Source organism: Pleurodeles waltl, unplaced genomic scaffold (genome assembly GCF_031143425.1).
Source record: "Pleurodeles waltl isolate 20211129_DDA unplaced genomic scaffold, aPleWal1.hap1.20221129 scaffold_69, whole genome shotgun sequence".
NCBI lineage: Eukaryota > Metazoa > Chordata > Amphibia > Caudata > Salamandridae > Pleurodeles > Pleurodeles waltl.
The window spans coordinates 3,134,528-3,157,861 of NW_027150390.1; the positions used below are offsets into that span (position 1 = coordinate 3,134,528).

The following is a 23,334-nucleotide window of genomic DNA, read 5'->3' on the forward strand; positions in this document are numbered from 1 at the left end:
TGGAGCCGCAAAACGGGGGAGTGCTGCCTTCCGGATCGGGTGTGTGACTGCCGCGGAGTGTGGCAGTGGGGGACTCTGAGGCACCTCGTGGTGGTAACCGGGGTGCCTCGCAGCAACATCAGGTGAGTTAAATGGAGGGTCTCACACGTAGATAGTCATAGGGCCCCGTGTCACCAGAAACAAGAGGGAACTTCATGTAACGGCCATCCACCAGCAGTGACCCCCCAAACCGGTACCGAGGCGGAGGGATCCTCTGACTGACCCCCTACCTACGGAAATTCGAGTTGCACCTCCATATGTATTGCCCCTAATTCAGGGAGAACTCTGCACATTGGGCCTCAACCTGCAGAGGAGACGGGTACTGCACCAGCGAACTGAGGTCTGGGCAAGACAGTAGTGATATACTCACCTCACAACCTCCTACAGTCCTACCTGTGCTCTCGGCCACCGTCTAGAGATACTATCTGTGAATATTGAACTCCGGTGAGGGACAGCGCCCCCCTGGTGACAGACGGCCCTTGCCCCCACTGCACTGAAATGATGGATAAGATTAAAGGCTCAAAAAATATTGGGAACGATCCAGACCAACCCCTGAGAGATGGAGGTGCGCTGGAGACCCCTACTCAACTAGATGCAATGCTTAAATCACACTCTGCTCAATTTGATAGAGTCCTCCAAGCCATTCCTGACACGAAAACTTCACTGGACTCTAGGACCGACGCAATAGCAGTAGAGGTTAATCTGCTCAGGGTGGATCATCGTAACTTGGCAGAATGGGTGGAAGGAGCGGAATCCTCGCTTGCCACCCTTCGCCCTACGGTACAGGAACTTCAGGTCCAGATGATGCAGTTGAGGTTGGAGATGACTGCTCTACACAGGCGGGTGTAGGATGCAGAGGGGAGGTCTTGCCGCAACAACATTAGACTGGTGGGATTCCCTGAACGAACGGAATGCTCCAGTGTGGAACTCATTGTAGAGCAATGGCTGATTGATACTGTCGTAGGTGGCAGCCCCTCGAAGTTCTACTCGGTTGAAAGGGCCCACAGAGTGTCCGGCATGGCCCCTCGCCCGGGTGCACCTCCACAACCTATAGTAGCCCGTCTCCTTAATTTCAGAGACCAAGATTTAATCTTGCACCTCCTACTCCAATGGACTGTGGCATCACAACAATGCAGAGATCTCAGGTTATCCGGACTTCACCTCTGAGGTGCAAAAACAGCATAACTCCTTTGTTAAAGTGAGAGAACTGAATTACGAATACGCGCTGTTATTCCCTGCAAAACTTCGGGTGATTGATGGCGAGGCGACACAAGTGTTCAACTCTCCAGAAGACACATGGACCTGGTTGCACACCAAAGGATTAATGCACCCCTTGCAGGAGTCCCAAGAGGATGCCACCTGGCTGACACCACAAGATATAAATCGCAAATGTAAATCGAGCAGAGTGAGGCCATCCTGAGCCCAGGCGGCCAGGGAGCAAGAGGGGGCAATAAAAGAAGCATTGCAGCTGTCCAATAACTCCTTTCTTGCACTGGCGGACAATCCTCTGGTTCCCTCTGACACGGATACAGGAATCCCATCTCCCACCCGGAACTCGCTTGAAGAGGAGGGCCCAACATTAACCACATGCATGGCAGATGGCCTCTGATAATACTGGCACTCTGTTATTGTCCTCATGAACCAACGAATCTAATGCGGGAAGGAGATTCCCGTAGACCAATGCCTTACATCCCTCAGGTTTGCTGTTTCATCGGGTCCTGGGCTTGGCCATGTTGTGACCCCCTGGGACCTACAATGCGGATATGCGCTTCATATACAGCTTCCTTCACCCCCCGTGTATAGGGAGCAAAAGGCGCAGTGCCTTGACCGAAGGGATGCATGTATATTACAGTTCTTAATGCACTGTTTGAATGTTTGGGGAATTTTGGCATGACTTGTTGTGAATCATGCCCGGGTTCGGGGAGTTGTTTCTCTTGTTCTTACTGGTTTTAAGTGCCTGGTAGACAGGGAGGGTGCAGATTGGATGAGGAGTCTGGGGGGGGGGGGGGCTGGAGGGAGGGAGCAGATGTGGAATTGAACATTATCTGTTGACTTAATGGCTGTAGAATTTGCTGTGTTAACTTGGAATTATCGGGGTATGGGTAATCCTATTAAGCGAATCAGGGTGTATTCCTACCTTAGGCGGCAACGGATACATTTTGCCCCTCTACAAGAGACACATTTGACACAAGGGGAATTACTTAAGCTTAGCCATCGCTGGAGGGGCCAAATTTATGGTACTGGATATTCAGCATACGCCAGAGGCACGTTAATTTGGTTAGCACCGGAAGTGCCTTTCGTTAAAACCATGGCACATATAGATCAGGAAGAGAGATATGGCCAATTAAATGGCCGCCCCATTATGCTGGCATCGATATATGGCCCCAACACTGCGCAAGGGACTTTCCTAAACAAGTTGACCCCGACTTTACTACATGACCAGGGGCTCCTAGTATCTGGGGGGGAAACATTACTTGTGTACAAAACACCGCACTAGATCTCTTGACCCCTCCTCTATCGAACACCCCTGGCCTATAAGATACTAAATGTTTCTAAATGTTTCTAAAAATGGTCTCATTCCATGCGTTTACATGATATCTGGCGGTTACACCATCCCAAGGCTAGGGAATACTCTTATTACGCGCCGGGATACCAAATACACAGGAGACTTGACTATATCTTCTGTGACACACCCATATGGCCCTGTATCTGTGGTTCTGAACACGTGGGAAGAACTCTATCTGACCATAACCCCCTTAGGGTTACTCTTAAGTGGGGTAAATCCAAGGCGACAATTCCACTGTGGAGGTTACGGGCAGAGGCCCTGCAGGATGTGGCGTATAAAATCAAGATAGGCACCACTATCACAGAGTACTTTCAGAAATACTCTGGATCTGTAGGTGACCCCAGAGTGGAGTGGGATGCGATGAAGGTGATTTTTTGTGAGGCCATTGTATGGCCACTTCCTGGGGGGTGGAATCTACCCTCACACGTAGCATACTGAACCTTGAGCATGATATACGTCAGCTGGAAAAGGAGGTTATATGTGACCCATTGGCACGCCCGCTGTTGCTAGCTCAATGCTATCAATACCGGGAAGAGTTGCATAGGCTTGGTAGGGTAGACTATAAGGTGTATTTGACCCAACAGCATAAGGATGGTGACAAGCCGGGACGCACATTGTCGTGGTTGCTGCGTTCAGAAGTGCCCCAGACGGTTGTGGGAGCGATTCGGAATGATAGGGGGGAAGTGGTAAATACCCAAGAGGCAATTATTGAAACCTTTACACAGTATTATGAAACATTGTATACAGCACCACCTGTCCCTGCCACCTTTACAATCACTCAATACGGCAAGGTCTTCCCTTGCCCACAATGACACAGCAGCAAAGACAGGACTTAGAACAACCAATACAGCTGGATGAAGTGCGACTGGCGATTCAACAAATGGCCAGAGGGAAGACCCCCGGTTTGGATGTGTTCTCAGTTGAATTTTATGCTGCCTATAGGGACATTTTTGCGCCTCAGTTGCTAGATATGTACAGGGCGTCATTTCAACGACGGGAATTCCCACCTTCAATGTGCGACACACTTATTGTGGTCCTACCCAAGCCCGGTAAAGACCCGCTGGACGTGAGCTCATATCGACCCTTATCTATGCTTAACATTGACTATAAGATCCTAAGTAAGACCCTAGCGAACAGATTGCTCCCGGTGATTTCTATCCTGATACACCCTGAACAGAATGGATTTATACCGCGTAGGGCCACATACTACAATAGCAGACGACTGTGCCACATCATAGATGCGGTTTCCAGGGGTACTGGCCAACCGGTAGCTGTGTCCCTGGATTTTGAAAAGGCATTTGATACGCTTGGGTGGGCCTACTTACTGTGGGTGCTGGAACGATTTGGGCTGGGTCCCTGATTTATACGGTGGATACAGTTACTCTACACTGCCCCCGGGCGAGAGTCCGCAATGGCAATCAGGTTTCTTGCTCCTTTCCCATCCAAGGGGGACGCGTCAGGGCTGTTCGCTTTCCCCTGTGATTTTTTGAGCTCGCAATGGAGCCGCTAGCGGCGCAATTGGGGATGAAAGAATTAGAGTAGGGACTTTGGGTGGACGGGCGGTGGCATGTTGCATCTCTGTATGCAGATGACGTTATAATTTATCTCTGTGAGGCTGACAGTGCCCTCGAGGGTTATTTGCTCTGTTGGATCGATTTAGCAAGGTGGCAGACCTTAAGGTAAACTGGGGTAAATCGTGTGTGTTCCCCCTACGTGGGCCTGGCGGCATACTGGACCAGCCGGCAAGCAACGGGAGACTTGCATGGGCCACAGGGACCTTTCGTTATTTATAAATCAATGTGTACCACTCAGAGATGGATATAGTGGAGGGTAACTATGGCAGGACCATAGCCTCCACCCGACAATCTTTGTCCTTCTGAATGCGCCTGCCCCTCTCCCCTATGGGTAGAGTGGCCATTGCCAAAATGATGATTCTCCCTAGATTTCTTTACTTGTTTATGGCATTGCCGGTTCCACCTGGAACTGCCTTCTTTAAGGCTGCACGCAATTTGCTGATAGCGCTTGTATGGGGATCTGGACGCAAGAGGGTGTCTCTGGATTCACTCCAATACCCATTGCTGGAAGGTGGCATGGCAGTACCAGATATAGAACAATATTATGCAGCAGCTCAACTGCAGTGGATGATGTTCCGGTTGACTGGAGATCAGACAATCAAAGGAGATATGGTGCGGAACGCTGTGGGGTGAGGGGGCGATCAGATGGCTCCTTGCACCGGACAGGTGCGGTGCGGAATCAGGGCTACTGCTGCGTGCAGCAAAGTCAGCCTGGACTCGATATATTTATTCAAGAAGACGGTCGCTCCCCTACTCACGTCGACTCTCAATATGGGATATACCTCAATTACGAGACCTTACTCAGATGTATGACTTTAAGATATGGAGGGAGGGTGGACTTTTGTATATAGGCGACCTCTATGAGGAAGGGCGACTGCGTTAGTTTACGAACTTACTCGAGACATTTGGTCTGGATGCAGGGCAGTTTCTTGCCCACGCGGCACTGCAAGCAGTGATAGGGAAAGTCTGGCAGTTGGGCTCCCTGGAACCTGCAACACACCATGGACTATATTATATACTAACACGAGTATCAGAGAGGAAGGCGGTCTCTAACTTATACATACTATTGAGGGGGACACAGAGCACGCCACATCCCCATAGCAAGGCTCGGTGGGACGACAAAACCTTTCAACCCTTAACCATTGGGCATTGACTTAACCGAACAGCAATGGAGAATGGAGCTAGAACGTGTGAGGTATCTGTCACGAAATGCCAGACTGAAATATTTGCACTTCAATTATGTCCATCAAACTTACCTGACGCCACATCAACTTCATGGCATACTTCCGGGAACTTCTCCATTGTGTCCTATATGTGGCCATGAAGATGCCACTTTCTTACATATGACATGGGAGTGCCCGGTGTTGCGCAGTACATGGACCCACATTATACAACATGTATCAGACATTATAGATGTACGCCTCCCACTGGACCCACTCCTCTGTCTACTGGGGATAACCAAGAGAAACACCATCTAAAATTTGTAGACCTTGCTTTCATACTATTTAGACGACTTATCGCTATGTCCTGGAAGGCACCCTGACTCCCTAATGTAAAGGACTGGCTGCATGCGGTAACTCTCTGGGCTACAGTGGAAGCTAGCGCATAAGAACAGGATCAATGAGTGTGGGGTGGAGGTGGGGGTGCAACACTATGGGACAACTACCTGATGAAACTGGCAGACAAATTGACCCCATAGGAGACAGAAAACACCAGCCCATTAGGATCACCCCAGCCAGCAACGAGAACTCCCACTACACAAATAACCACCACATCACAGAACTACATACTTGTTAGAGTCCCGAAACTCTTCTTGCCCCTGCCCCTCCCTGCTTAGAGACCATACACTTCCCTGATTGTCCCCCGATCTGACCTTTGAGATATTTGAGGGGTCGGGTTGGCCAAACACCCCATAGGTGCGCTGGAGGGTCACTTTGAACATTGCTCGGAGAGTGCTGACCCTGGATTGCCTACTCCTCCCCCCCCCGTCTCTGATGAGTACCCTCTGGGATCAGAGTCCTGGCTGAGGGACTCACCGGGGATACCCTCTGACCTGAACTGCACACACCAGGCACGTTATATAGTTCTTCTTTTCACAAAGTTGTGTTCCCTTTCCCCGTATTCCCACCACAAGGACCTTACAGCAAGTGACGCTGTCTGACTACATTGTGCACTGTGGTTGATAATTTGGGTTTATAATATATAACGGAAACCGCTTAGTAAAGCGATCACTATATTTCTCTTACAGCACTGTTATGTCACCCTAATAAGTATACATGAGACGATGATGTTTGATTACGATGTCAAGTTACCAGCTGATATATGATGTTATCTCTCCTATAACAGCTAAGACACAGTTTTTTTTGACTGGCTTCATTACTATTGGCTGTCGACCTTGTACTGTTCAAAAATAATAAAAATATATTTAAAAAATAAATACATTGGTGTGAGATTTTTCTTGTGCTGTGTTTTCTCTTTATTACTGTTTAAGTGCTTCAAAAATACTGTACACACTGCCTCAAGTTAAGCCAGACTGCTTTTGTGCCAAGCCGCCAGGGTATTAAGCACATGTTCATTTAGTGACTTTTGTGGTTCTCCCTGAAAAGGACTGTGGCTGTTGCTTGAGAAAGACTCACACCCCTCAACCAACAACACAATTTCTCACACTATTGAAACTACAAGGACAGTGAGGTTAGTTGTTTCTGAAGAGTGTGGAGTGTTGTATAATGGGTGAAGGAAAGCCCAGTGGGTTATGTCAGAATATACAGTATAAATATCATGCAACAAAAATATTAACTGTAAGAAATACATTTAGAAAATGAGTTATGGTTCTGGCTCAAACGTGGCAAACCACAGAAATCCCCCATTAGCGGTCTAATAGAACCTGGGAATGAACCTTTCCCTGGACCCACAAATATTTTTTTTAGGGATTTGTGGATCCCTGGCACCTAAAGTGACAGCTGAGATCTGTGGTACTTGTTATGGTACCGTGGGTCCTGGCAATCAACTTAGATGTCAGAGATTCACAAGTCCCTAAAATAGGATCTGAAGAGCCAGAGACTGATTTTTTTTATTTATTTTATTTTCACCAGGAGGGGCATTTCAGGACCGCTCTTCCATGGTCTAGGAGTGAGGGTGGGCGCACATTGACCCCCATATACAGCATGTTTTACTTTTTTGTGTGCTGATACCATGACCCCTATCCTGAATATTCTAATAGGGGAATGCATAATTCAACCAAAATGAACCCTGTTCAAATGAACAATGTTCAGTTTTCAAAGCAACTGCATTTACTTTGAAAACTTGGAATTAATATGTTTCATTCTAGATAGATTGTGTATCGCCCTATTATGAAATTCTATAATTCAGAATAAGACTACAGTGAAGTACGGCTTTGTGATACCACTTCAAGTTCCTGACCCATCCTCTGTCTCTAGCCCCTCGAAAGGGCTGTCTTTTGTACTGCAATGTGCCCAGAGATCCAGCTGTGTCTGTGTCCGCCTTGATAGATTGCAAAGCTTCATCCACATGTTTGCCGAAGAGTCATTACCATCGTATGCCATATAGAGTATCCTGCTCTGTACCTTCAGTCTAAAGGAGGTCGATTTCAGCCAACCCTGCCTGCGCAACACTGCTGCCCCTGCCAGCTGCCTGCATCCCGTCAGGGAGATGTCAATAACAAAATCAATTATTTCGGCTGCAATCTGTTCGCCCCTCTTGTAGTACCTTCTTTGCCTCCAGTTTAGCGTCCTCAGGTAAGTGGTCGATGTACGTGGATATATCTGACCACATTTGTCTATCATATCTCCCTAGAATGGCTAAAGAATTTGCCGCTTTGACTGTTATTGCTGCAACAGAGAACTTTTTACCAATATTATCTAGACGAGCTCCTTCTCTCTCTGGCAGGGAGGATATTGGCGCGGAGGGATTCTTTGAGCGGCGTTGTTCCACCTGAGAGACCACGGAATCCGGCTTAGGTTGTCCTATTTAGCAAGTTGGAGAGTCTTCTAGGGCTTTATACTTTTTTTCTAAGTGTGGTATTTGAAAAGGTATTGTAGCTGGATTCTTTATCGCCTTTCGGCCTTCTTGCCATATAAAATTCACAATAGGTATGGGTCTCACTGACTTCTTTGAGGGCTCTTTAAACTCGTAAAGGAAACAGTCCGTCTCCCTAGATAGGATGGGTAACTCAAAGCGTGTGGCTGCTCTCTCCATTAGGTTACGGAACCCACATATATCTTCAGGACGAGAGTCTACAGGTCCTGCGAAAGGTGGTAATGGAGTAGGCATTAGGTATTCGTCCCACTCACTAGCTGTAGCATCTGGTACTTCTCCTTCTTCCCTTTCTTCATCTGTGGTCTGAGGGTCATCCTGAGGTGGTTGTTCTTAAGGCATATCCAAATCTGGTCTGAGTGGCGTTCCCGGATGAATAGGGACAGGAGTCTGTGGTTCTGCTTCTAGTTCATAAGGTTGCAGGACCGGTGTTGCCGGTACTGAGGGTGGAAACCTTTTATGGTAATCGCCCAACATGTTTTGAAGACTCGTCTTGCTGAACAAGAGTTGTCCTGGTAGTGATCGTCATCATCATCATCTAGATCTTGACATTTGACATTGAGCTGTGATGGACTTTTGGCTATCCCAAACATTTCTTCATCCTGAGAGTATACATCATCCTCATCGTCTAAGAGGTGTTGAGGAGGGTACAGTAACACCTTACTTCGCAAGGTATGCATTGGTAAACTTGTAGAGGATTTTTTCTTCACAGTTATCAATGATATTAGCAAATTTGGGTTTCCCAGTGTTTGTCATCGACGGGTCCGTCGTCGACGGGTCGCTCGTTGTCAAGTCTTTTACGATTACCTAGTTTGATTCCCTCAGGAGCAGGTGATTAGTCCTCAGTCCCCACCTGGACTACCCGCAACGGATCTATTCCTCCGTTTCGAGCACCCGCAGGGGGGGGGGGGAAGGGGAAAGAGAGACTGACTCAGATGTAGGGTTCTTCTTTGGCTTGACCTGTCTGGCCCGTCTCAAGTGTCCGTTGGAGCAGGAACTAAAAAGATTACAACAATAATTACTTGGGGCAAACAACTTTCTATTTCAACCTACATCCAACTAAATGATCACTATATTTACTAATATAAACCTAGAAACCTTTCCTTGAGACTTATCTGAGGAATTGCCTCTCTCTTAATTGCTGAGCTTCACTCATAATAATTGATAGTATAGATGCTCAGTAGTTGCTAGTGTTGCTTGAATATGATTAGATTCTTCTGACTCACTCCCTAATAGGAATTGCTGACATATACACCTGTGTGATCGTATGTAATTATCGATGTTGCTCCATCTCTTGGTTGTGTTAATCGTAAGAGTTTAATTACAGTCTTTTCTCATTTGCAATCTCTTCTGACTTAAGTTGCAATTCTCCGTTCCTCTGAGCATTTACATAGCACTATGACTATTTCCTGAGTCTTTGAATATTTCCACAGTGAGAAGGAAAGTCTCTATTCTCTGATTCTCTGAATATTTGCTCTGTGCCTACAAGGTGTTATTCTCTGAGTTGCTGAGTTTTTACACAGTGCAGAGGAAAGACACCGCTCTCTGGATATCTGAATATCCACCCTGAGCTGAAGAAAAACACTGTTCTCTGAGTCTCTGAATTACTGCGCTTCTGCTGAGGAAAAAACGCTACTCTCTGAGCCTCTTAAAAGTTCATGTGCTGGAAGGAGATACCGAACTCCAAACTCTCTAGTAGTTGTTAATTATTCTCCTTCACTCTCTAATTGCTAATTTATCTTTTGACTTCCAAACAATCGAAATTATTTTGACTTACTTGAATTCTCCACTTGTGATTCTCAAATTTTTATGTTCTGACTTGAATTTCTCTTCAACGAATACGTGCACTCTCAAAACACTACCCGATTCTCCTCAGGACACAGTTGAAGTGCGCAGCAGAGAATTTGCATGTGCCCGTCGACAATTGTCTTGGTTCTTGAAGATGCGAACACTAGACCAAGTGTCTAGTGTCTGCACATTCCGGCGGCTATCTTGGATCTCTCTCACAGTTTTTCCCTTGCAATCCCTGTAGTAAGACTCAAAGCACAATTTTCCAAGAAGGACATTGCCTCCTCCATTGTGGATACTTCTTGACCTTCGCATACTTAGTCTTTCTTTTATGCTCAGACAAGTCAGGACATTGCATCTCAGTGGGTTCTTGACACTCGTCTACGAATCTTTAGTCACTGTGTCTCTCGTCGACTGGTCTCTTGTCGATGGGTCCCTCGTCGACGGGTCCCTCGTCGACGGGTTCGTCGTTGATGGGTGCCTCGTCAACAGACTCTTTGGTATTGTGCTTCTCGTTGGTATGTCCCTCGTCAACGATTCCCTCATCAATGCGTGTGTTGTCATCGGTTGAGTAGTCATTGATGGTGTCTTTTATATATTCTAGCAGTTGATGTGACAATCATAGGAGACACCACAGTGGTAAACGTCAGCGTGATTGTCATCGTCGTTATTGTAGATGCCGTCGTCGATGCCTATGTCATCAACAATTTTTTCGGCGACAAGGATTTTTTGTCAGACTCTAGAGGGAATTTCTTTAGTTTTGTAGTCGACGGTAAAGACAGTGAAGCAATTTTTGGAGGTGCTTTCTTCACTGATCGAGTTGTAGGCTCTGAGTGAACCTTTTTTAAGGCTTTTGAATGAGTTTCTTTTGATGAGGCACTTTCTTAGGCGGCTCTAAAGAAAGTTTCCCCTTATTTGTAGGCCTTTAAAGAGATTGAGAGACCTGTGACGAGGCCTCACTCTCATCAGAAGGGCATTCCATTGCTTTTTGCCTCTGCAGCTATAATAAAAGTCTCCCTTCTCTGTCCTTAAGAGCCTTATGAGTAAAGGTGCGACATATTTTGCAATCTTTCACCTTATGATCCGGATGTAGACAGTATATACACTTGTTGTGTGGGTCATCAATAGGAAGCCTTTTCTTCCCACAAGTGTCACAAATCCTGAAGAGTCCTTTTCAGGGTCGAGCCTGCGTTGCATGCGCTCGCGCATGCGTATCGCAGCTAGACTCTTTAGTGTTCAGAAAATGGCTCGGAGCCCTGTCAACTTCATGTCAGTGTTTTTTATTGGTTCGTAGGTTGCCTAATAAAATCTGCTTGCTTTCATTAGTCGAAGGCACGCATATGTCATGATTTTTCCGGTGGCTAGCCCTTCTCGAGCGCAGCGACCAAGTACAGAAAACATGCAAGGCTCGCTGTTTTCCATCGGGCTTGTGGACTTCTTTTTCTCTAATTTACGAGCGTGATCTCGCTTGGCAGAAGTCGAGCGCTTTACATAGTTAATTGCACTTTTCCGGGTTACTTATATAAATGCACTTTTGCCCGATAGGTGAAAAGTCAGGTTAGGAGTTTACAATGCTATCAGCTCTAACATGAGCAAACGCGAGACTGGTTGCATTGCAAATGCTTGTTTAGACTGTTGGGACATCTTGTCCAATGGAAAAAACGATATATCTGACTGAAATTCTCCTGTCAGTGTAGCTGTAGGGAACAGAAGCTGAGCAGAGCTCAGAGAGACTCCCTTCACACAACGTGCGTTAGAAAATCTAAGGGAATCAGCCTCTGTGGGGAGTGTTCTAGAGGGTGCTGTCGCCTGATTGATTGTAGTTCAGATTTGGTTCTTTTTTCAAAAAGAACATGGATAGGCTATAGCAGTGCCTGTCTATACCTTTGAGGCCTAGTGTAGTACACTTACTGCTATATATATTTAAGGTTACCGTGGGACTCCCACCTCGACGACAGGGATGATTCAAGAATCTGAATCTATGAAAGATCCAATACTGGAGAACTATAGAGTGGTGTCAAGTATTATGTAACTCTAATCAGAATAATGATTACCGCAATATTGCGCCTGTATGTATAAATAGGTAAGTACAAATTTACGGAATATGAGTATCACCAAGAGTGATAGAAATCTATACTCAACTAATATTTTTTACGTATTTTATTTACTTCACAGTAGTTTGATAGTCTATAATCTGGATATGATATTTTGTAGAACGATTTTTGAAGTAAAACTATGGCAGAATACCGCCCAGAAGTTAACAGAATATTAAAGAACACCTAAAAGAGATAAATTGATAGGTTAAAAAGGAAATGAGCAGAACAATCAAGAACATATGTATTTTGGGCATAAAAATTAAGAACAAATCGATTTGGAAGAGGGACACTTACAAAATTAGTGCTTTGATGCCCCTTAAGAGTGGCATAAGCCTCTATCCAATTCAAAAACACATAAACAGCAGTAGCTTGTTCCCCTCTGTGCAATCTAGAAGGAAAGCTACCAAGGTTTGTTGCTTTCAAAGAAGTCCCTGTGATACAATGTGGCACATGTTTGGGAAATGCAGTGGCTAATGAAGTTTACTTTCAGAACTTTATTACACTTATTGATCACCTTCTCTGAAAATAAGGCATTGTAGATAGTAAAAACCCATACATAAAATGGTCATTGCAGTTATTGGCTCCAACCACAGTTCAAAAATTTTAAAATGTAATGTTCTTTATCAGACTGCATTTTGCAGCTTTAACAACCAAGTTTGAGATTGAATTTCCTTGCCAGGTTTTTGATGAGAGGACCAGGTCTTAGTGAAAGGACAGAACTTTGGGTTCAGAATATATGACGGAACAACGCATGCTGGAACCACGCATGCCTGAACAACGCAGTCGGAACAACGACCGCGTTGTTACCACTAATGCCTTTACCACAAATGCCTTAACAACAATTTTTCATTGCAAAGGCATGCCTGGTAAAGGCATGCGTGGAACGGCATGCATGGTTCCAGCATGCAACCCCTCCTGACCCCCAACCCCACCCCTAAAACAATCCTACCCCCCACCCCGGCCCTAAAACTAAAACTACCCTGACCCCCACCCCTAAAACTTAAACTACCCTGACCCCCCCACCCCACACCTAAAACCTAAAATTACCCTGACCCCCACCCCCGCCCCTAAAACTACTGTGACCCCCACCCCACCCCTAAAACCTAAAACTACCCGACCCCCCACCCCGCCCCTAAAACTTAAACTACCTGGACCCCTACCCCCGCCCATAAAACCTAAAACTACCCCGACCCTGAAAACTAAAATTAGCCCACCCCTGCCCCTAAAACTACTGTGACCCCCGGCCCTAAAAGTTAAACTACCCCGACCCCCCACCCCACCCTTAAAAACTAAAATTACCCCAAACCCACCCCTAAAACTACAGTGACCGCCCACCCCCGCCCTAAAACCTAAAACTACCCTGAACCCCCATCCCCACCCCTAAAAACTAAGATTACCCCAACCTCCCCACCCTGCCCCTAAAACCTAAAACTACCCCCACCCCCAAACCCCACCCCTAAAACTTAAACTATCCGACCCCCCACCCCTAAAACCGAAAAACTATCCTGACCACTCACCCGCCCCTAAAAAACTAAAACTACCCCGACCCCCCACCCTTAAAAACTAAAAGTACCCCCACCCCTAAAACTACCCCCCAACCCTACCCCAGACCCACTTACCAGACCGCGTCTTCTACTGATCCTGGGTCTGTTTTCCTCTGCCTTAACCACGCGTGTTCGTTGTTCAGGACATGCATGGTTAAGGCAGAGAAAAACAGAGTCGTTCATGAAAGCGTGGTTCCGCTTTTGTGGACAACGCACCTCGTTGTTAAGGAGTCATGGTTTAGGCTGTTTTTTCTAAAAGGCACGTGCTTGCCCCCAAAAATTAATTTAAAAATGGGGTTGAAGGAGAGATCAGGAGGTTGGGATGGTGTAGGGGTTCAGCACCAGACCCGTTATTTACTCGATAGCTGAGACCCGTTCAATTAGCATATGGTTTTCATATGGACAAAAAGACAGAATTGTTGAGGCTGTGCAGAGAGGCAATCCCAAAACCCTGGAAGAGACGTCAAGGTTGGGATAGACTGCAGGACTGTTCTTCTGTTTTAAGGGTTGCACATGTATGCTGTCATGCCGGAGTCATTGTTTGCATTATGAGATGTATTGAGTAAAATAAAAGAAGATTTAAAAAACACAAAAACAATTTATCATGTTTGAAGGAGAGAGCAGAAGCACTTTGGCACTAGTTAGCCGTGATAAAGTGCATAGAGTCCTAAAGCCAACAAAACAAATTTCATTGAACTGGAGAGGTGAAAGAAAAAGGTTTGGGGGACTACCACACCAAGGATGGCCAATCTAATGTGTACCCCCCCCAGCTGAAAGTAAGGAGAACTACCCACTCTCATGGGAGTTTTCATCACTAAGTTGGAAAGACTCCCAGCACTGACATGACCAGACCTCGGGCAGTGTTCCACCATGGAGTTCATGTCCTGTAGGGAGATGAACCACCTCAACAGTCTGGGATTCTCACCCCTCATCTGCATAATCATCTGTATAATCATCTGAGGGATCTGTGGTCTGTCTCAACCCAGAAGGGAGTCCCAAACAGGTCTGGTCTTTACTCTTCAGTGCCCAAACCACTGCTTCCGTTTCAATGGCACTCCATCTTAGTTCACTGGGAAGTAACTTCCTACTGGTGAAGACTACAGGTTGGTCCAGATCACCTTCTTGGGCTCCTTTTAGAAAGTCAGTTTTTTCAAGGGGGCAACAGTGGTGCCCTCTGGGGTGAAGAATACAGACCTCTCCTTAGCACCCTCAGTTAAGGTAATCTGACAGTGCATTGACATTAAGTCAAACATACTCAGGAATATGGCCAGCACAACTGCAGTCACTCTTGCAGGCGATGCACTGGAAGAGGTTGAGGCCTTCACCTACCTGGGCAGTGTCATAAACAAACAGGGTGGAAACAATGCCGATGTCAAGTCAAGAATTGGCAAAGCAAGGGATGCCTTCATTCAGATAAAGAAGATTTGGAGCTCCAAGGACCAAAAGCTGTAAACCAAGATCAGGCGTATTAACACCAATGTAAAACCGGTCCTTTTGTGTGGAGCAGAAACTTGGAGGACAATATCTCAGAAGGCTGTAATGTAGGTACTGATACAGACGATTACCCTTAACAACAGGACTTACCCCTCCCCGAGCATCCATGGTGTACGGACCTAACAAGCTATAAAAACTCAAATGAAGTAAAACACAGACTAAACCGTAAGTGACACACTGTGATATTATTTCATGCCTTAGTGAGCACGTAATTCTGGTCCTGACGAAAGCCATACTGACCTTGGGGCAGCTTAAACATTATGGCTGAAACATGTTGACCCACATTAAGGATGTGAGTGTTCATTGGGTTCTCACCACACACTCAGCAATGCTTTTAATCCTTGTCCACAGTTGCCAATATTAAAACATACCATACCAGTGGGTAACCCTAAGACAATTTTAGATTCACTTCTTATCTCATCGCAGATAGAAAAAGACCCGCTCAGCTGTAATCAGGCATTGAAGCACACCCCTTACATGCTAGGTGTCTCGGTGGGACCCCAATGATGAAACATGCCACTAACTAGGTTGGTGGGTGAGGGGTCTTTTAATAAAACCTAAGAGCGTTTTTTTTCACACTGGAGTGTGAGGGACATCTCAGAAGAAGAAATAATAAGGAAGTTGGTAGCTTGCTCGCTTCTATTGGCTGTGGACAATAGTGACCACCACCAACAAAGTCCAAACCTTCATCAACACTTGTCTGTGGAAAATCCTCCAAATCTGCTGGCCAAACACCATCAGCAATAACGACTTAAGGCAGCAGGTGCTCCAACTCCCAGCTCATGAAGAAATCATGAACTGAAAAATGCCTAGAAAATTCTTCTTTGAGTAGGAGCTTCTCCAGAGGGTTCCTTACTGTGATATGCTGCAGAAAATCTGACAGTTGGAAACCTCTGGCAAGAGAACATCATAGGGTGCTGGTCTCTGATTGGCTGCATATGGGATCATCTGTAATGATGTGGATTGGAAAGTTCATTTTTATTGAGTGTAAGGCCTATACTGCTACGCTAAAATTGTTACTGGTGGTTTCCAGTCTGGCGACATTATAATTCAAGCATTTGAATCTATGAACGATCCAAAACGGAGAACAGATAACCTACAGGAAACATAGTTAGAGGTATGATTTGGGATCACTGCCTAGCAATATCAATTTGTTACTGGATTTCTATCGGTTAGTAGTCCTCACCTGTGTTTTTCCCTAATTGGTTACATTTGCAAGTGTTAGCTCATTAGAATGTTAAACTGTGTGGTATTTGTGCTTTCTGTACCTTGTCATTTCCTATTTTTTCGCAGTTCCTCCTGGAGATGCCTTCTGCAAAACCATGAATCAATAAAGACATTGGTACTGCTATTTGTGTTCTTACAGGAATCCAGAAGATGCCCAGCTGGTCTAGCGAAAACCCACAATCATCAGAAAGCTGTGTTTTGTTGGTTCCCTTGCTCTTCTTCTAGTTTCTTGGGTGCGTGCTCATAGTGAATTATCATCTTGTATATTAGCAGGGTTTAGTAACACAAAAGGGTTTACCAGAGCCGAATATCAGAGATACTTGAGCTGATCTGACAGTCAAGTCAAGGCATGAGATTAGGTTTACACTTTCAGACCAGTGCCCATTATCTATCCGCCACATAAGTATTATCACACCATCTGCCACTGGGTTCAGTTCAGGAATGCCTATTATTGCTAGTAGTAATACCTTCTACTAACAGTCCTAAACAGTTTTCCTCTGAATGTCTGATGTCCTAGGGAGGTATGCAGTCTTTGATACTAGGAGGGTTCAGAAGATCTACAGAAGGTAAGGGTAAACTATCAAAAGAAAGATATGTTTAAGTGTATACATCTGGTTATGTGAAAGGAGGAAGTCTCAACTATAGGTGTGAAATCCAATGTGAGGAAGGAGTGACATTGTCATAAAATCTTATAAACTGGCATCAAATAAACAAGGGTTATCTGGTCCAGATATCCCTAAAAAGTAAATAATGGGCATGTTATTACTACAGGTGTCAGTTTCTCCAATGGGAATACGTGGAAGCAGCAGAGGCGCTTTTGCGTGATGGTGCTACGCAACCTGGGAACTGGGAAGAAGACTCTGGAACAGAGGATCCAGGAGGAGGCCAGGCACATGGTGGAACACTTCACCTCTCAGCAAGGTAGGCTCCCTGGACACTACGTAAGTAATAAAAGGCAAAAATATGTGCACTTCATTGATGAGTGAGGCGTTAGAAGGTCATGCGTGAAGCAATGAGCCTCTGAGATTTCCATATCAACCATGCGGTTACATCTTTCGAGGCATCCTACTGGACTGATAAGCATATTTCTTAAAGTTATGTACATTGCGTACAAGAAGCCTCCTATTATTCATACAAGGCTTCTGTGGTCCTCTCATCAACTCCATCATTATCCACATGAATGGCAGTTAGGCAGCTGCTGCTCCTGGTGTGGGCTTTGATCTCCCTTGGGCTCAGGGGTCATGAAGGCAAGAACAAGGAGCTAACATGTCCCTATAAGAAATATGCACTTTCTGCAGTTTGCACTCTGCAGCAAGCACAGGTCTGTTTTTGGACTAAGGATGGAACAGTGGATCAACCACGTGATATCTGTGGTATTACAAGGTGTTGAGGAGTTTATGATGTAATTTCTGCTCTATGTTGGCATTTTGGTGAATTCACATCATGAGTGTCCATATGACGGCAATGCTGAGTTTATTATTATTATATAATGATTACTTCTTAAGCTTTAATTATAGTTCTCACAATGAATTGCATTATATGCTTTAATAACTTATACTAAAGACAGCATCTCTTTGGCACCCGGTTATGCTCTGACTCAAATTCTCCTATTCTAAGTGAAGATTTTAGGACAAAGTGGTAACTTCCCAGCTACCAGTTCAAATCATCAAAAGTCCTCTGGATCACCCCCAGTACTATCCTGGGCTGACTCTTAATCTGGGCCACTACTGTGAATTTCTATGATGAAGTCAACCACGTCTGACTTTGACATTTCCATACTCTAAACTTCCTGCAACAGTTCAACGGGTTTCCAGAACTCCAGCCATTTGCACTTCTTATGTTGTCTTTACGATGAATTGCAAAAACTAAGCTGGCTCTCTGGCTTCCTCTGAGAAAATACTTATTTTACTGTGGCCGGAGGATATCCTTACTGCCCTGAGCTCTAAATTTCCACCTCAACTTATGTGATTATTTGACAGATATGTGTTTTTCAATTAATGTAATTAGGTGTGAAACACAGGCATGTTTGAATCCTGGTACAAATGTCTTGAGACAAATCTTGTTTCTACTGAATTGTATTTAAAATTGTCTGTTCTGAGAGACTGGTCCTCTATGTCTATGACAATGAACATGAAGGTGCACTTGGTAGTCAATAAGTCTTAGCTGGGGATAGAAGCTCCTACCCTTGGCTCACCCATGGCACGCCTAGTCTGTCAGTCATGAGTACAACCAGACAGCAACAAGTCTTTAAGAGCCCTATTATTCACTTCTGCTGCTTTCTTTTTCAGTAATCCATCATCAGCAAGTAGGATGCTGTTGATGGCTTGTTGCCTGACAACGGGTCAAAGTTGTGAGTCCTGTGATACCCTGTGGTGGTGTGAAATTCTATGTGGGCACAGCTGTGGTGGTGTTAGGATCAGGCTCACACTTCAGTCATGACAAAAGCTATCACACATGCCAGCCGAAGTAAAAAAAGAAGATTGCTTTCTGTTTAACTGCATGCAAGAGATTTAGAATTTAATTTGACCAAACGTGTGATGATTGAATGTACTATGAAGTATGGATGTAAAATAATCCCTCATGCATTGCAATGGAAGTACTCCACAGAGGCAGGCTATCGCACCAGACAGCCAATAGAATCACTATGAGAGTTAAATACCCCATGTAGTTGATTTAAGATGTGAGTGACAATGTCCCAAGCCAGTGACTTAAGGAGGTTAATGTAAATAAGCCAATGATTGACCAGAGTCCAATTATGTATTTGATAAGCAAGAGACACAACATTGCTCATTGAGGCCAGGTGCTCCCAACCCAGACCCAAAGACTACAATAGATTTCATTCAGTATATTTTACATTGTTGCTTTTTATCCTCTCAATGTCCCATATGGGATCTCTGGTACTTATATTTAACAGACTGTGTGGACTCCCAAAAATAGTTAACACATCTCTACATGGTAGGCACATATGAGGGCACCTTCCTCAGCACGTGGATGGAGATCCAAACAATCAGCATAATTATAGTTACTCCAGTATTGGAACTTTCATAGATTCACATGCTTGAATCATTCCCCATCGCCGAGATAGTAGTGTTAAAATAGGCCTAAACCTTAAAGTACCTAGGCCGACCAGTTTAGTATTCTATCAGAGTCATTTTGAAAAAAGGACTAAAGCTGAGAGTCCACCAATCAGGCAACACCATCTTTTAGAACACTCTTGAGAGAAGCCCCACTCCCTCAGATTTTCTACTGCACGTCATGCTAGGGAGTCTCAACTGAGCACTGCTCAGCTTTTCTCTGTTTTTGGGATATTCTAGAAGACTTTGCTTCACTTCTTCTGTGTTCTAAAGGTTTAGGCTTCAGTCCTTCCATCTATACATTCTCAGAAGGCTGTTATCATGTCTGACAAGTAAAAGAAGAAGTTCATTCAGACCCTGTAAAGCTTGTGGTAAAAAGAGATTACATTCTGAGTACCCACACCAGAATTGTATCTACTGCCTCTACCCAGATCATTTGGCGAGGGACTGTAAGGTATGTCATACCTTTTCCACCATTACTCTGAAGGACAGAGAAGGCAGGCTGTTAATTTGGCTGCAAAAACATAAATCTAGAAAACAGCCACTATCTGATTCTGGTAGTGAGGACTCCTCTTCCTTTTCCAGAAGATCACAAAAGAGAGAGCAAGATCTCCTCATGTAAGGTCCTCTGCAGGGTCTTACAAAGACCGCAGCACTCACTCATCTAAGGAGCAAATAGAGCATACTATAAGTGCTGAACGGGTTAAAAAAAATCCTCTTCAGAGCCTCCTACACCACCTCCAGGGCCAGAGCAGCCAGCACTGACAAAACTTACTCATGTAAGTGGTACAGATTTTGTCTATGGTGTCGACAACAACAGATACATCCTATATCTTCTTCACCTGAGCAAATATTGCCATACCTGTGGCAGCTGGCACGCTCGGGCCCAGCTCATGCCAAATTCAGGGTTCATCTATCGGCCATCTCGTCTTTTAGATGCTAATATAATTCACCCTCTTTCTGGTCCTCCAGACTCCTCAAGCAATTCCTAAAGGGCTTATTCAGGGTCTTCCCACCTTTCAGTCCTCCTACCCCACCGTGGCATCTTAACATAGTCCTTGTGCAGCTCATGAAACAGCCATTTGAGCCAATCCACAGAGCTACTTTAAAATTTCTTTCATGGAAGGTAGTTCTTCTGGTACCTCTCACATCAGGCAGATGTGTCAGTGAGATTCAAGCACTGACAATTCAGGAACCCTTCTGACAAATTAAAGAAGATATAATAGTTCTAGGCACAAACCCATGATTCATACCTAAAGTTCCCTCGGACTTTCATATCAATGAACTACTTGTCCTAAAGACATTCTTCCCTAACCCTACAACGCCAGCAGACAGGGCTCTTCCTTCGTCAGATGTAAAAAGGTGTATAAAGTTCTACCTGATGGGGCTTGGCTTGGACCGACGGCAAGATGGCCTCATCTCTGTGAGCCTCTACCGGATGGGGAGAATTGATCCTACATCTCTTGTAGTCATTGTTCCTTGTTAACGGGTGGAGATTATTGCCTACATTGCCTGTAGACTGGTGTACTGTAGGCCATGGCCCCTGTGGTAGTACGGGGCTGCAGAAACTTGGACCTTGCTGAGATGCTGCTGACTCAAATGGCACAGCCTACAATCCCATGCTTTGTGCTGTGTGGACCCCGACCCCTTTTTCCTGGAGTTAGGCCTGTGGGCGCTCCGTCTGGCAAGAAAGGGCCCGCGGAGCTGATGCAGTGGACAGATCCCCGGTCCCACAGCGGTGAGGGGGCGGCCCCAATCGGCATAGTGTGCTGTCACTGCAGGGCTGTGGCTGCGGCCTGGCAGGTGGAGCTTGGAGGGGGTTTCCCCATCAGGGTGACCTGGAAGAGGACTTCGCTGGTTGATTGGAGGGCCTGCGGCAGTGGCGGAGGGGGCTGATCCTTGGCCGTGGGCAGAGCTGTGACCGGGCTTGCGCTGGCTGGGCACGGCCCGCTGCGAGGCCAGTGGTCGTAGCCTGTACATGGAGGTGCCCGGCTGAGCTCTTCTGTTGCAAGCAGCCCTGCTGATAGCTCTGTTGGGCTAGAGCCGTGCCCACAGACTTAAGTGAGCAGATTATTATCTCTGGCCTGTAGGCTGGGTGCAGAAGTGGCTTGCTAGTGATTGGTGTAGCTCACTGATAGAGTTATGATAGTGCCTGCACTCAGGTGACAAGGACTGCGCCAGCCACTGCACATGGTGCCTCAACTTAGTCCATGCTCAGCGCGCTTGGTCGTCTCTTAGCTTGCCCTGACTAGAGCCTGTATCCTAGCTGCGACAGGGACTACCGGACTGGATTTGCTGGACTCCTCTACTGGTGGCAGCTACGCTCCCGTTGTCCTGGCAGTAGCTGCTTGCCCCTTCCCTGGGAACTGGAGTGGCTATGTGCCCCTGCTGGCGAACCTGGTGGGAAGGAGGTGTCTGTGACATCCCCCCCCCCCCTTGGCTCGCTCTGACTGTGGGCCCTGGCTGTCTGAACCCTGTAAAGGGATCGATCCACAGGAGTGCCATGGTCCACGCGTCAAGATCTTATAGTGCCCAGATAACGGACTGGAGTGGCACTTGATGCAGACCACTGGCTTTCACTGACTACTCTGCGAGACCACTCCTCTGCCCAGAAACATGGTGAAGTCGACCCAAAACAGCCCAAGATCTCCTTTGATGCCCGTAAGTGGGCTGGGGCAATCAACAGGAGATGTGAAGCTGAAGACAATGGCGCTAGATCCTCCTAATAATGATGTGCAAACAATATCTTTAAAGACCATAGGCCAGATGTACAAGACCTTCTTCTTGTCGCACCATTTGCGACAAGAAAAAAGCAGACCCAATTTTGTGATTCAGTAATCTATTTACCGAATCGCAAAAAGGGTTTGCGAGTCGCAATTAGGAAGGGGCGTTCCCTTCCTAATTGGTAGTCGCAGTGCAATGTATGATTGTTTTATGACCATGAATGTGGTCACAAAATAATCGCTTTTAGCACCAATTTCAAATTGGAGCTAAACCATTCGTAAACGGGAAGGGGTCCCCATGGGACCCCTTCCCCTTTGTGCATGAAAGGGAAAATATTTTTTCAGAACAGGTAGTGGTCCCACGGACCACTGCCTGCTCTGAAAAAATTAAAAGAAAACTTTTTATTTTTTGTTTTCAAATGCATCGTATTTTCCTTTAAGGAAAACGGGATGCATTTAAAAAAAAACTGCTTTATTTAAAAGCAGTCATAGACATGGTGGTTTGCTGTCCCCAGCAGGCCATCATCCCTGTGAGGGCGGCCATTTCTATTGGGGTTGCAAATTGCGACCTAACTCATGAATATTTATGAGGTAGGTAATTTGCAACCCCATTGGAAATCGCAAATAGTGTCATTGACACTGTTGTACATCAGGTTTTGCGACTCGCAAATTGCGAGTTGCTAAGACTCGCAATTTGCGAGTTACAAAACCTGATATTTGTACATGTGGCCCTATGTTCCTTGAGCTGAAGCAAAGTCTGGCAGGCATAGACTCAAAGTTGGATCTGCTCACCAATAGAATGGACCTCCTCAAAGATAGGGTAGACGATCAGCATCAGTGACTCAACCAACTGGAGTGCCGTACATCAGACCGGGATGATGGGCAGCGCTTCTCGTCTGAGTTCCTTCTCCAGATGGAAAAGGTTTTGGAGGTAATCAGAAACATAAATGAAGACCTGGAGGCATGCTCGTGGAAAATATCTTGGTGTCCCAGAGACCAGGGCAATGGGACGAATGGAAGACTTTGTAGAGGATTTCTTAAGATGCTTTTCCCAGAGGGTCCGTCCTCAATTATGGTGGTTGAGCGTGTCCATTGTTCTCTTGGTTCAAGGCCGCCCCAAGGGGCTTCACCTCGCCCTAATATAGCCAGGCTATTT

General features: G+C 45.8%; 1 protein-coding gene across 1 annotated transcript in view; it reads left to right on the forward strand.

Annotated features, from left to right (window-relative positions):
* The window catches only part of LOC138279161 (cytochrome P450 2C14-like), a gene marked incomplete at its 3' end in the record, with an annotated part of 171,290 nt that overhangs the window by 76,052 nt on the left and 71,904 nt on the right, over window positions 1-23,334 (forward strand). Inside the window, exon 3 of the mRNA XM_069219381.1 lies at window positions 17,153-17,302. Within this exon, the coding sequence (XP_069075482.1) occupies window positions 17,153-17,302 (150 nt within the window). The remainder of the gene's footprint in view (window positions 1-17,152; window positions 17,303-23,334) is intronic.